The following is a 15,473-nucleotide window of genomic DNA, read 5'->3' as shown; positions in this document are numbered from 1 at the left end:
TGGGTCTCAACATAACCAAGGTAGGGAACGTGCTGTCCACCTGCACCCTCAATCTCAAGCAATGCTTGAATGGGCTGAATGGGGAGATGTGCCAGCTTATCCTTGTGAAATGATTCGGAGATTGTAGTGACTTGTGAACCACTATCCATGATAGAGTTGCATTGCACACCCTCAACCAAAACAGAAGCTGAACAACGAGGACCTATCAGACCGGGTGGCAAGCGGGATTGGGAACTGAAATCTTGAACCGTTGTCTGGGTCTTTATTTTGCTCTGAACATCAATCCTTTGGTCACTTGAGGCGGGACTAATGCTGGTCTCAGCTCCTGGACGTCCCACAGCAGGAGCCGCTACAAGTTTAAAGCAAAAGGCTCAGTAACCTGTTGGGCTTGGAACCTTCCTGGCTTTTCCTTTAACTCAGCATTCTTCTGGCGGACTAGTGCCTGGTTGGGTTCATTTGGGCATCGAGCGGCAATGTGGTTATCTTCACCACATCTAAAGCAGAACCATGCTTTTGGCATAGAGGGGACCTTAACTGGTCTCCTGGCGCTGCTATTTCTTGCCGTAAGGAAGTCTTTGCCACTATTATTCTCTTTAGGACATTTTTGGTTCTGAGTGAGCTCTCTGAGTTGTTTAGACAACTCATCTATTTTGCTTTCAAGTTTAACAGTTTCTTCTTGTCTCTGTTTTAACGCTGCACTAAGCTCACTGTCAAAAGGAGAATTCTTGGACCTTTGACTCAGTTTCTCTATCTGCTTTGAAAGCTCATTCCTTCTCCTCTCAAGCTTAGATGCTTCGCTCTGCTTTGCAGTCTGTGTTGGAACGGGCTCATCATCATAGGAGGGTACATCAAAAATGGAGTGAGCATGTACAGCTGCTTTTGTAGCACCCAGATGTTTTTTCATCCTGTCTAGCTTTGCAGATCTACGACCTTCCTCGGTCCTCAACATAAGGAGTAGATCTGGGAATGTTGGTGGACTGTTCTTTTTGTTTTCTAGTTGGAGAGCTATAATGAGACTCTGGTCCCAGCAGCCTCTAATAAACTGTCTGAGTAGGTGTTCGCTCAAAGTTTCGACAGAGACTCCCCCTCTAGAAATAGCTCGAGTAAGGAGGCTATGGAGTCTGTTCAAATATGCTGAGGGCTTTTCTCCGCTATTCTGGTTGGAGCTGAGAAAGGTTGCAAATAACTCTTCTCCGTCCTCTACAACACTGAAAGCGGAATCGAGCTGCCTAACATAAGCCCTGGGTGGTGAACTCACACCAAGCAACTTAACAACATCGGCTGCTGGACTTAGCAAACTTTCAAGTATTTTCCTAACCTTTTGCACATCACTAAGAGAGCAATCACTGACAAGAAGGTCCACTTGTGTGCGCCATGTTTCATAGTCTACCTCACCATTGGGCCTAGGAGCACGGCCAGAAAAGGTGCGCAGTCTGGTTTGTGTAGACCACGGGGCTGTTGAGTCATTTCTGATAACGTGCTCAACGACAACTTTTTGAATCTGAGGTGGGTTAAGGAGACTGCGGTCGATATTAACAGGGTTCACCACAGCACTATCAGGTGCATTGTGGGTCTGTGTGTAGTGATTAGGTTCATCATGATCACTAGCTACAATGTCATGGAGGGATGTGTCACCATCCTGAGCTGTGTGTGGCTGTGTGTCAGGAATCTCAGAGTTATGTCGAACTTCTTTGACCTCACTCTGAATAACACTCAAGAAACCTGCTTTACCACTATCTCCAACAGCCTTCAGTTCTTCTAAATATCTACGAGCTAACTCCTTGCCTACCTCTTCCTGAGCAACATCTCGAATGGTTTTGACAGACCAACCGATAGCAGGATCCTTGGGGCTCGGCAAGTCGCCTAAGATCTGGGGGTTGATCTTGGAAATGGCTTGATCGGACAAATATTGTATCAGGACTCTACCCTCTGGCTGGTTTGATTCATCTGGAATTCGAACTATCCGAGAAACTTTACCATTTACTGAAAAAACACTAGCAATGTCATCATCTGTGTAAATCCCTTCAACGCCAGTCACAAAAAGTGAGCACTGGCCATCTACATCAAAACGTCTGCAAAGATCCATGTCCAACACAATAGGGTCAAGGAAAAGAGGTAGGTGTTGTGAGCTGGAAAGTCAAGGTGCTACTTTTCACCAATCTCCTGGCTGGCTCGCCACTTGTAACGCAATCTGTACTTACGCCAAACCTTTAATGCGTGGAAATCAGGACTGTTGACCTTGGGCAGTTCACTAGGTGTCGGTGTCATCAATTTCACCCCGATGTTTAACCCAGAATCACAGTTTCTCTAAAAATAGGTTACAAGAAATCAAATGTATCCCAAATATCTATATCCTGTCAGAAGCTAGTTTCGTAAAGGAGATTGGTAGTAGCTGCTCCACCACAGGAACAATAAGGCTTCCAGCACACAATGGACACCACACTTACTTAACATAAACACATTTATTAGACACAATTTTAAATAATAAACCCTTCTTTTGTAGTGTCTTTCCACTCAGTGTCATAAGAAAAATAAAATAAATAAATAAATAAAATCAAATATGTATCCTTTAAGGTCCTTTGGCCAAAAGAAAATCACCTGAGCTCAGGGAAAAATAAAGCGCATCGTTGGGGCCCTTTGAATTGTTCCTACCGCTCTGTTGGAACGGTGTAGCATCCAATAATAGCATCCAGCAAGCAGCAACGACCATCTATTTGCCAGGACGGTTCGGCAGAGTCATCAGATGAGGACTTCCACAAGGCAGTTCATCCAGTAGGATCCAGGGCACCAAAAGGGCAAACAAACCAGCCTACACACAAGTGTGCAGAAGAATTAACTAAAATGTTCATAAGTCTCAGTACCACTGACTCAGTGTCCATGTCACTAATGGCTTATTTAACAGACTTACCATCATAATAATACAGGTTTGTCAAAATAAAAATATAACAGAACATAAATGCTGTTAACAATGCTCATTAATGCTGTTCTCTTAGGCATAACATAATAACACTGTAACTGACCTCGTGTCGGCCGCCATTTTAGGACATTAGCTAGGCTCACTTAACGGCTAGCTTGCTAACAGTCAGCCAATAACACACGTTATACAATATTTAGCCTCTTTCTTAACAACATGACAGCGGTAGATTTGATACCTCGCTGCAGTATAATAAGGCACAAAACATTTCATACGAACATGAGCTGCACGCTAACTCACCAGAGGGGTTCATGTAATGGCGAATGCTGTCGGACTCAGCTCCGCTTCACGTTTGTAACTGCTACAAGACCTTTTCCTAACAACATCTTAAATCATTAGCTTCACATATAAAGGTTTTTAAAACTATTTACAGCGACTCAAATGTCTACTGTACCCGAATTTCCAGCTCGTAGAGGGCACGAGAGCAGCATGCGCCTCATCGGACGAACGGAAGGAAAAACTCTGTAGCTGGACTAGAGAGTGGCTATGCGCATGGCACAGTGGTGCATTCAGTGACCACAAATAATCAGAAATCCCATACTCAAACAATGATCTGGGTTACATGTGCAACAGTGGCAAAGTGCTATATACAAGGGTGCGGGGATCAGGGCTCCAGAGAATCCACAGGGAAAAGCAGGGTGAAGGAAATTTCCCTCCCGGGTTTCCTCCGAGGCGTGAGCACCGATAAGCAGAGTTTTGTCCTTTCCTTATAAGACTCCTAATTATTCAAAGTAACACTCAGGTATGCCGTTCAGCGGGTTAGTTACAGCGCCGGGAGCAGTTAGGAGAACAAAGTGACACAGACTGTTCAGATTGCTCTCCCATAATCAACTCAAAGGTTTATTAAGTACACAACAGCTTATATAGAGGAAAAAGGTTCGTGTGTCAGCAGGTTCTCAGTTCAAACCGGTACAGACCAAATAAGGAAACGTCTTCCTGCCTTGTGAGCAAAGAAGTATCCTTTGTGTAGTTTATCTCTTCAGTTACAATTTATGATCATCCCAGCAAAATACACTCCTAGACATAGAATACAGAGTTCTTTCATTAGTGAATTCTGAAACAAACCACCTGGCTTTTTAACAAGCTCTTTTCTAAAAGATAAGGAAGGGAGGATGGGAGTAAGGAAGTGGTCTCGTCTCTGTGGTATTTTCGACCTTGGGGTACCAGCCTGTGATTCTTACACATCAATTCTTGGGTCAGAGAGAAAGAGAAAAACAACTAGTAAATGGGCCTTATTGAGTAATAGTTTTCCTGTATAATATCACAATAAAACAATATCCTGTAAATGCTACCATGGTATCAAAATATCACTACAGTTCCCCCCTTTTATCATGAAATGATAACATAGTATAAAGACAGAATGTAATAACATAATATAAAGACAAATCATAAACATAAAACAAATCATAAATGTAACTGGTCCTTCGAGCAAGCTTAATATCAAAAATTCTGAGAGCGTATACATGGTATCACACAACAGACAATAATCATCGAAAACATGCTGCAACGGTTACAAAGGCTACAATTAGTTCCTTCCATTTTCCAAACGTGTCCTGCAGCCACTTGTCTAGCCACTGACCATGGCCTGTATTGGCAATTAGTTCTATCTGTAATGCTTCAAGTTTATTCATAGCTTGTGTGAATGAACCGTTAGGGGCGGTATTATTGGGAATGAAAGTACAGCAAACATCAACGGTTACTAGACCACAGGTACCGGTCCAATTAACAGGTAAAGCTAATCTAAGGGTATTATTGCACAACCAATAACCATGTGGGATTGGTCTGGTCAGGCGCGTGACCATGTGTGATTTAACTAACTCCCCCCAGTCAGTGTCATTTAATACACCCTCTGGGGGAACAATGATCGATTCTCCGCTCGAACTTGAACTGTGTGTGTGTTCCTCCAGATATGATACAACTTTAGCCACAGAGACAGCTAGCCATGTCTCATTACAGCGTGCACCTGGGGAGTCAGAGAAGAATGTTTAGTTATCCTTTGTATAATCTATGTGGGTGTCTGGGCCAGTTAACTTTAGTCTGCGCAGACATATCATACTAGTGTTAAAATGGAGAGGGATCTGTCCTAAGGGCAGTGAGGGTTTTAACCTATTCTTGGGGCGTTTCATTGGGGCGCAGGTCCCTGCGGTGTCATTAGATAACTTCAATAATTCGCCTAATGGAGTCTCAGGGTTAGTTGGTGTGTGTGTGTGTCTAAGTAGGCAGTCGAGAGGGCTCAGAGTCAACTGTAAAGTGTCTTTAAGGAGAGCATTATCTCCGCCGATTTTCTCTAGTCCCTCAGTGAGGGGGAAACCGGATATGGGGTATCCTACTATAACCTGTTCTGGATTACCTTTTGAACAGACATAACAGTTACTGTTTCCTAAGTCACGAGCGGCTATTCTGGCATTTTCATACCAGGCGTTAACTCCTGCTCTAGGGGGCGCATAAAATGGTTTATTAGTGGCGTCTATGTTGTCATTTACTGATTTTAGGGAGCGTGAGGAGTGCATTAAGTAGGTGTCTTGCAAAATAGAGCATGAGGTATCGTCAGCAAAATACGACCTGCAGAAATGTGAACATGGTTGCAGTTTACAATACAAAATAGCAAAGAAAAATCCTAAAGTTAATGCGATAGATATGATAAATAACCTAAATATATAAGAAAATATATAAGAAAAAACACAGTTCTTCAGTCGTCTCCTGGCCTGGTCCCAGGTTCGAGAGACATTGAATAAGCGTCGTGTGATGACAATGGGCATTTCATTTTCTCCATTATCAGGATGGAATGAGTCTAGCTTTATCAGATTAGACATCATGTGGTACTCTCGGCTTTCTGTTCCTGCTGGATGTTGAGTACCTTGTTCTTGTTCACGTGAAGGATCAAAGAGCTCTGAGCCTTGGCTCTTTCAGGCGTTGTGTGTTAATCAGTAATTGCGTGTGTGTATGTACACACGCAATTACTCGCTGGCTGGCTCGCCGGAGATGTCGTCTGCTTGATCCGATGCCTGAGATGGTCCGATTGGGCTGGTCTTAACCCTGCTGGCATGAATCCACTGAGGTTGTCCGTCCGTAAGGATGCTGGTTCTCGTCACTGCCAGTACAGCCTGGGGGCTGGAAAACGCGCGGCCTCCCAGAGTGTCCTTGGTTTTAGCGGCTTCACCAACACCGCATCTCCTGGTCTCCACTGGTGGAACTGTGGAGGGGAAAGGCTTAGAGAGACAAACTTTCTGATAGTTATTATTCAGTGTTTCTACCAGATTGTGAACATAGTCGGACAATGCAAAATACATCACCTTCTAATAGCGGTGCCCCTCTGGAAGCTGACCATGGTGTTGGAAATGGTCTTATTTCAAATGGAGATAATTTGGTTACTGCAGATGGAGTCATTCTAATCTCACAGAGGACTTGAGGAAGTAATTTGACCCAGGTCATTAAAGTTTTAGCACACTTTTGAATTACTTCTGATGTGAATGAAGGTCCTCTATCACTGTTAATTTGGTGAGGTATTCCGAATCTGGGTATTATTTCATTGCTCAACTTTTGATAGACTACTTCTGCAGTTTCTTTTGAGGTTGGATAAGCTTCTACTCATTTACTAAATTGATCCTGGTAGTACTTGATGCTTCCTTGTACTGGCATGTGTGTAAAATCAATTTGTAATGTATGAAATGGAAAATCTGGTTGTGGTAAATGCTGATGTTTTGCTTTTGGTTTTCCTACATTAGTTCGTGCACATGTTAGACAAGTTGCTAATATGCTTTTTACAATGTTTTCTCAATTACAAATCTTGATTTTATTGCCCCTATTACCCCTCTTTGTCCGACATGACTCACCGTGAAAATGTCGGACAAGGACTGGCAGCAGGGAAGATGGGAGGGCAATCAAACCCTCAAGATTTTGTATAGGCCATCCTTGTCATCTAAGGTACAGTCATTATTCTCCCAATAGGTGTAATCACATGCAGAGGCTTGCTCTTGTATGAATTTTAAATCAACATTTGTGTCTAAATAGTCTGGGAGTTTAACAAGTGGCAGCTGTACGGGCACAGATAATACTTCCTGTGGAGGTGCTGCAGCTGTGATGCAGCTGCAGCCTTGGCTGTCACGTCTGCTAAGGCATTACCTGTTGCTTTGTCTGTATCAGCTGTACTGTGTCCTTTCGTTTTCACAACTGCAATGGCCGATGGCAGCTGTATAGCCTGCAAAAGTCTTTGCACAAGATCAGAATTAGCAATCGGTTTTCCATCAGCAGATCTAAATCCTCTTTGTCTCCACAATGTGCCAAAGTCATGTACAACGCCAAACGCATAGCGGCTGTCTGTGTAAATCGTCACACGTCTATCCACATGTAGCTCACAGGCGCGTATTAAAGCCATGAGCTCTGCTTTTTGTGCTGAGTGAAATGGTAATGAGTGAGCCTCTAGTATGATGTCAGGCAATGTCACCACTGAATAGCCACAAAGAAATGAGTTGTCATTCGGCCTTGAACAGGACCCGTCCACATAAACCGTGGCTGAGTCTGAGATAGGTGTTTGCTCTAAATCTGGACGTGGTGCTGTGGATTCCTGTATACGTGTCATGCAGTCATGAACATCAAGCCTGTCTGAGCCATCCTGTCGGTCAGAAGAACACAGCATATGGATCAATAAATGTGCTGGCGAATTGGGTGTGCTGCTCGCTTTTATGGTGAGGCTTGCTGTGGAGGTCAGTGTAGCTTCATAACCTGAGCGACGTTGTGCGGTCATATGTTGTGTAGTTATGTTTGCTAGAATGGTCGTGACCTGGTGAGTGGTGTGTAGAATAGTGTCATGTGAGAGTGTGAGCTTCTCGCAGTCCCTTATCATGATAGAGCAAGCTGCTACTGCCCTCAGGCAGGCCGGCATCCCCACAGGCAGCACCTTTGAGTGGCGGAGGTCAGCACTCCCTTTAATGCATTGAAAGAGGCAGTCATTTCTGTGGACCACAGTATTCGAGGAGGCTTGTCTTTTTTACAACAGTCACGCAGAATGTGGTCATGAAAAGAACAGTCTGGTATCCACTGTCTGCAATAGTTCACCATGCCTAGGAAAGACAGCATTTCCTTCTGTGTAGTGGGCCGAGGGACGGAGGTCACAGCTTTGACCCTGTCTGCAGTCATGGAATGTTTTCCGTGAGACAATGTGAATCCCAAATATTGAACGGAAGTCTGACAGTACTGCATTTTCTTTGCCGATGCTTTGTGGCCAGTCCGTTGGAGGTGCTGGAGAAGCATGTGTGTAGCAGTTTGACATAGTTCCTCACTGGAGCACAGAGGAGGAGGTCATCCACGTGTGGATCAGGGTACAGCCCTGGAGGAGTGAAGCTGTCCAGGGTAGCACGGACCACCATTGAGAAAGCAGCAGAGCTGTCTACCATGCCTTGGGGCAAACGGGTCCAAGTGTACTGCTTATTTCTATGTGTGAATGCAAATAACGGCTGTGTGTCTTCATGCACAGGCACTGAGAAAAAGGCAGAGCATAAATCCACCACAGTAAAATGTGGATGGAAATGTATGTCAATATCCTGCGAACGCCTGGAACGAGCGGTGGCAGAGGCATAATGACTGCATTAATTTGCCTTAAGTCTTGTGTGAAACGCCATACGCCAGGTTTGTTAGGCTTTGGCACAGAATTGACAGGAGTGTGGGCTTTATTACTCCTGTAGTCAATAAATCTCCTATGATGACATCTAGAGCTGAGGCTTTTTCGGCAGAAATGGGACATTGCTTGACATATACTGGCTTGTTGCATTTCATGAGCTGTGCGTGATGAGGTGTAAAGTCAATATAAGGTAGGTTAGATCTATGTGTCGACATATGTCGTAACCTATGTCTGAGTTATGTGACAAAATCACTGTTTGACCTTCACTTGTGTGAGCAGTTATCATGTTGTTGAACAGTGTGAGAGAAACAAAAGTGTGGCTTGTTATATTTGTACACGTTTTTTTTTTTTTGGCACAGTGTGTGACGTGGAATACCAGAAAAAAGGATGTTGAGTTCATTCTCTGCTGAGGCGTCCAGCTGACACAGAGGCTGTTCCTTCTCCATCAGGTCGGTACATAGGGCAGAGAAAACATAAGCTGTTATCAGTGTCAGCAAACATTTCACCCTTTGTGTTAAATTAAATACACAAATTCATTTTTGCTCTGGGTGTCTGCGGCTGCTGGAAAACTGAGCTAAATTTGCACCTCTAGCTTGTCTACCTTGTGGATTGTAAGGCTGCTTAGATGTGGAGCCAGTATTGCGTGCTTCCCGTTGTTGCCAGTTACCTTGACTGGAAGAGCTCTGCTGACGCCTAGTGGCAGGAACTGGTCCTGTGTTTTGTGGTTGAGACCTATGTGCTGCTGATTTGCATTCCCTCCTCCAGTGTCCTATTTTTCCACAATAAAAACATACGTCTCTACTCTTATCTTTCCGTCCTCTGAAACTTCCTTGCTGTGCTGGAGCAGATCCTGCATACATCATTTTTTCACTTTCCTCTGAGCCTTCAACATCAAAATTCAACATCATCTTAACACTTTTAGCTTTTGTGGTAGTATCTGCACTAGCCTTCAGTTTTACTGACCTGTTTTCTGGCGATAATTGTTCGGGATAGGGCTCCGGAAATAAATTAGAATGTATTGAACTTACAGTTCTTAAGTTGTAAACAAAGTCAGTCACGTAAGTACTTCCGCATGTTCTGGATACGTAATCATGGAAGTCTTCACCGATTCGCGGACGTGAGTTGCACGTGACCGGAAGTGGGAGGCGTACTGAGCCGTTATTTGAAACTTTATATTTTATTTTTTTTGGTTTTACAGTTGATTTCGATTTTTTCTCGGACCTGTCTGAGTTTTTTGAATTATTCTGACCCATGTTCAGTGATTTCCAGAGGGGTTTACACGCTTTGAAGGATTTATGTTAGTATTTTGCTGTGGCACAGCTGAGGTTACTTTAAATTTATTGCTAGCAATTTTTGTTTGGGTGAGCAACTTCTCACTTAACGAGCAACTTCTCGCAATACAACAGGCAACTTCCTGTGTCTTTCTGCTTTTAATTTACTTTATCCGGGGACTAAGGAAGTCGTCAGTGTATCTCTCTGGATCACTAAGTGAAACTTCGTCAGCATATCCCGTTTTTTTTATAGGTTGATCACTGAGAGAGGTATAATACGGTCTTATATAAATATAAAAGACGCATATTTACCTTCGTCAGCAATCCCACTTCTGACACCAAAATTGAAGGAAATTTCCCTCCCGGGTTTCCTCCGAGGCGTGAGCACTGATAAGCAGAGTTTTGTCCTTTCCTTATAAGACTCCTAATTATTCAAAGTAACACTCAGGTATGCCGTTCAGCGGGTTAGTTAAAGCGCCGGGAGCAGTTAGGAGAACAAAGTGACAGAGACTGTTCAGATTGCTCTCCCATAATCAACTCAAAGGTTTATTCATCAGACAACAGCTTATATAGAGGAAAAAGGTTCGTGTGTCAGCAGGTTCTCAGTTCAAACCGGTACAGACCAAATAAGGAAACGTCTTCCTGCCTTGTGAGCAAAGAAGTATCCTTTGTGTAGTTTATCTCTTCAGTTACAATTTATGATCATCCCAGCAAAATACACTCCTAGACATAGAATACAGAGTTCTTTCATTAGTGAATTCTGAAACAAACCACCTGGCTTTTTAACAAGCTCTTTTCTAAAAGATAAGGAAGGGAGGATGGGAGTAAGGAAGTGGTCTCGTCTCTGTGGTATTTTCGACCTTGGGGTACCAGCCTGTGATTCTTACACATCAATTCTTGGGTCAGAGAGAAAGAGAAAAACAACTAGTAAATGGGCCTTATTGAGTAATAGTTTTCCTGTATAATATCACAATAAAACAATATCCTGTAAATGCTACCATGGTATCAAAATATCACAACACAGGGGAACACTCTCACTCCTCTTCAGTCTCTCTTGGTGTCTCACCAGTCTTTCACTCCTCTCTCGCACCAGAGTCTCTGTAGGGTACAAAGGTAGGTCCAGGGTATGTGTACACAGGGAAACAATGTGTTAACACAAGAAGCAAAACTACGGGAACTACACTGTACTTAAAGGTTTTGTATAGCTGCTCCTCTGTTGTCTGTTATTGTTTGATCAAGCACAGGAATAAACAGCAGAATCTTCTGCTGTCAGACACTTGATCTCAAGGTACTGTCTGCTGCTAGAGTCTTCTTCAGTCATGATGAAATGACATTGAATTGCCATAGGTAGCAGAGTTTAAACCTGTGTTCATCTACCCAGCCGAAAGCTCCTCCTGGTCTCTCTGTTATCCAGTGTAGTCTGTCAGAATATAACCAGATACAACACATGATATTTTCACTCTCTCTCCTGGTCATTTCAGAACAGAGGAAGACTGCCCCAGTTTAATCTCACTCGTAACCCTAACCCAAAAAGGACAAAAGGATAAAGTAGTGATTGTCACTCACCACGTTTGTCTTCAGTATTTTAAAGAATACATCATTTTCATGCCATGGAAACAAACAATAAATAATAAACTTGACAAAATAATATGTGCCATATTTTACAGCAGTTTAAATCAAAATATTTGCATGGTTCAAAACACAGTTTCCAAGATGCAATGTGACAAATATTGGTGATGGTGTGTTTATAAAGGCGCAAAAGATTGCATAGAGCTCTCGCTACAGGAACAATTTTATATTTAAAACACAGTCTCTAAGTAATTTAGCATATGATGGAAAATTTGTGCTCTTCAGTGAAGATAATTACACCCTAATTTTTTTGTAAGAATAGAGTTTGGAATTTTTTACATTTTTGTTTTACTTTATTTGCAGTGAAGGAATGATTACAACTGAATGGACCATTATATATGAGTGGATGTAATAAGTTGTGTAGGATTTTGTACAGCTGCTCAGCCACTTCTGTCACTGTGAGTCTCGAGCACAATAATAAACAGCAGAATCTTCAGTCTTCAGGCTGTTCATCTGCAGATACAGCTGCTCTCTGCTGTTGTCTCTGGAGACAGTAAATCTGCCTTGGACTGACTGTGAATAGTAATTAGTGCTACTGCTAGTATCAGCAGCAATCCACTCCAGTCCTTTTCCAGGAGCCTGTCTGATCCAGTGCATCCAGTAGCTGCCGAGTGTGAATCCAGATGTTGTACAGGTCAATCTGTGAGACTGACCAGGTTGTTTAACTGCTGGTTCAGATTCTGTCAGAGTCTGACCATTAACACCTGCCCCAGTAAAGAGAAAATTAATAACAAATGCACAACTTAAAAAGGATGGCCCAAAATATAATTTTAGATTATCATCAACCAAGCTTTTCACCTGCCAAGCAGAGAGTTATAAGCAGCAGTCCTGTCCTACAGTCCATCATGTCAGGCTGTGAGTCCACTGTTCTCTGTCATCATCTCTGCAGTCAGACATAAAGAGATAGAAGCTATCAGTGCTTTGCATTGACTCCACCTCCACCTCTTTTCTCTAATCTCACTGACAACGTGATCTAGGTTAGGGAAAGGTGGGCCTGGAAATCGATAAGGATGAGCTGTGTGCTAAGAATCGCAACAACCTCACATTACTCTCCTTGACAGTCTGGTTGTGCCCACCGTGTTAAAGCTACTAATCTGACCCTGTGCTAACTTACATATGACAACTAAAGCTGAAATAACAACGACTTTATTTTGAGCTTGCTTTCCTTTCCCTAACTGCTATGAATCGTTAATATTTTATCCTCATTTTATAATAAAATAATAAATATGGATAAATAAAAACTCTTTTCATCTGCAGAGGAAAGACAGAAGTTATAAGATCACATTGTTACTTGATATTAGTACATGCTGAGGTTTTCGTGCAGCAGTTTGTGTTCAGTGTTGGACACAGAAGTAAACAACAGGTGTACTGTCTGCCGGAGTCTTCTTCAATCGTGATTACACAACTTTGAAAAGAACTGCCATAGGTAGCAGAGTTTCTTCCCGTATTCATCCACCCAATCCACTCCAGAGCTCCCCCTGGTCTCTGTCGTATCCAGCCAGTATTGTAACCTGTCAGTCTATAACCAGATAGGCTACATGACATCTTCACTCTCTCTCCAGGTCTTTTCACCTCAGAGGGATCCTGCTCCAGTTTGATCTCACTCCAAACTCCTGTAAAAAAGAAAGGAGATAAAAAAATATATATAGTCGTCTTCTGTGTTTGAAAGTATAATTTTCCATGGTATAATTTTCTTACCATGGAAACAATGAATAAAGAGTAACTCCTTGAACTTACTGATATAGTTATCGGTTATAGTTTGCTTTTACTCTAATATCTAATAATCTGTAGTGTTTTATATACAGTTCTAAAACAACTGTATTTAAAATAAGTAATTTTCTAGCACTGTATAAAGTTAACTTTATCTTCAACTTCACACTATTTTTTTTAAGCATTAAGAGTATATCACTCTAAACTGAACACATCACTTGATTCAGGATTTGTTGGTCTCCAAACTGTTTTAAAGGTCAGCTATGGCTCAGATAGTGGCTGAAGTTTAAAAGTTTAAAAACTAATTCAACTAGTTTAGTTTGATAATAACACTGCAGCTATTAAGATCTAAGTTATTTATTTTAAATTGGAACTTGTGCGATGCCATTTCGTAGAGAAATTCTTACTTTCTAAATCACATTTTTATGGGCCTCCTCTCCCTAAATCCTTCACTGAACTGGGGACATCTGTTGCTACTCAGACTGTTTCATCAGGTGTCGAGGAGGTAATGTAACAAACATATGTGCAGACTGTCAGTAGAGATTCATTTATATGTGGTGTAAAGTTGTTCTGTTATATTGCAGGTGGGGAGCCAAACTGTAATCTCAGAGTTAGGAGAAGTGCCAGCTTTCCTCCAGAATTAGCAGTAAATTTTCCTGTGTACCCCTTAGTGAAGATAATTGTAGAATGTCACAGCTTAAACTTCTTATAAGATAGAAAATGGTGTGTGATTTTTTTTTTCAAAATGTATGTTATTCTTTATTGGGTGTGAATAAGTTCTCTATATGGTACACATTAGGTGAGAGAGTATAATAAAACCTGAAGGATTTTGTACAGCTGCGTAACCAACTTCTATCACTGTGACTCTCGGGCACAATAATAAACAGCAGAATCTTCAGTCTTCAGGCTGTTCATCTGCAGATACAGCTGCTCTCTGCTGTTGTCTCTGGAGACAGTAAACCGGCCTTGTACTGACTGAGAGTAGTATTTGCCACTACCAAGTGCCTCAGTTGCAATCCACTCCAGTCCTTTTCCAGGAGCCTGTCTGATCCAGTGCATCCAGTAGCTGCTGAATGAGATTCCAGATGTTGTACAGGTCAATCTGTGAGACTCTCCAGGTTGTTTAACTGCTGGTTCAGATTCTGTCAGAGTCTGACCATTAACGCCTACAAAATAATAAGAAAATGAATAACTTGCACAACTTTAAAGCATGTGACAAAATATTTAGACCATCAAAAAAAGAAAAAACAAAAGAAAAAACAATAACTCTTAACCTGCTAAGCAGAGAGTTAAAAACAGCAGTCCTGTCCTGCAGTCCATCATGTTGAGATTAGTCCACTGTTCTCTGTCATCATCCCTGCAGTCAGATATGAAGATGAAGACGCTCTCAGCATTTTTGCATGAACTCCTCCTCTCAGAGATTTGCAACCGGACTGTGAATAACATTCAGAAACTATGAGGTAAGTGTTAATAATGAAAGAGTGAAAAAACAATGTAGGCTAGTTTAAATGAGTTTTATTTGAAACAACATTTTTGGGTTTAACAAAATGTTTGGTTGATATATCAGAGAGAAACAAAATGTTGTGATTTTGTGATTAGCAAAATTTACTTTATATTGGAATACAAGGGTATAACAGAAGTGTATATGCTTCATTTTAATAATTTATTGAGAATATGTGATATGCTCAGTAATATATTGATCTTTTTTTGCTTCACAACATGCAAAAACCATACATCACACTATGTAAAGATGTTATATTGGATTTACCCATGTACTTTTCATTTTCATTTTGTCAAAGCAGTCCATACCTTTAACCTCCTAAGACCCGAACTCTTCCACGGCATGCATTTTTAATTTTTCTTTGATATTTGGGCATATTGGGGCCTGATAAATCTAAAAACAAAGAATTACCAGATTTTTTTTTTTACCTTATTTTTGTTTTTAAGAAAAATAAGAGCCACAAATGAGGGTATTCGTCTAAAATTTTGATAGAACAGTAGCAGTATAATGTCCTCGTAAGTGGATATCAGGCCCTTGTAGAGCAAAATTTAGTATTTTGGTCTAAATAACCCAAAATGTGATGTCCACATATGTGGACGCCAGGTCCTAGGAGGTTAAATATCATTTAAAAATGGCTCTACTAGTTATTGCGAACGCTTGTTTGCAGTTCTTGCTGCTAAGGGTGGCCCAACCAGTTATCATGTTAAAGAGCCATGTAAGTTTTTTCCCCTTCATCATAAACACCTTCACAATCATGAAAAAAATGGGAAA

The 15,473-nt window shown here is 41.7% G+C and overlaps 2 protein-coding genes across 2 annotated transcripts in view; both read right to left on the bottom strand.

Annotated features, from left to right (window-relative positions):
- The window catches only part of LOC146575960 (immunoglobulin mu heavy chain-like), a 526,942-nt gene that overhangs the window by 473,178 nt on the left and 38,291 nt on the right, over positions 1-15,473 (bottom strand). The gene's annotated exons all lie outside the window — the stretch shown is intronic.
- On the bottom strand, positions 350-3,228 carry LOC146575961 (uncharacterized). The gene is made up of 2 exons (XM_085272457.1): positions 3,215-3,228; positions 350-2,809 (listed from the first exon to the last, which is right to left on the bottom strand). Exon 2 carries the CDS (start codon positions 2,084-2,086, stop codon positions 350-352), a length of 1,737 nt encoding a protein of 578 aa, XP_085128583.1. The 5' UTR covers positions 2,087-2,809; positions 3,215-3,228.

Source organism: Mchenga conophoros, linkage group LG4 (assembly GCF_057382185.1).
Source record: "Mchenga conophoros isolate Kocher_MC1m ecotype Shallow Benthic linkage group LG4, M_conophoros_male_GT1.1, whole genome shotgun sequence".
Taxonomy (NCBI): Eukaryota; Metazoa; Chordata; class Actinopteri; order Cichliformes; family Cichlidae; genus Mchenga; species Mchenga conophoros.
Note: the sequence above shows the minus strand (reverse complement) of the source record. Positions and strands in the feature narration are given on the sequence as shown.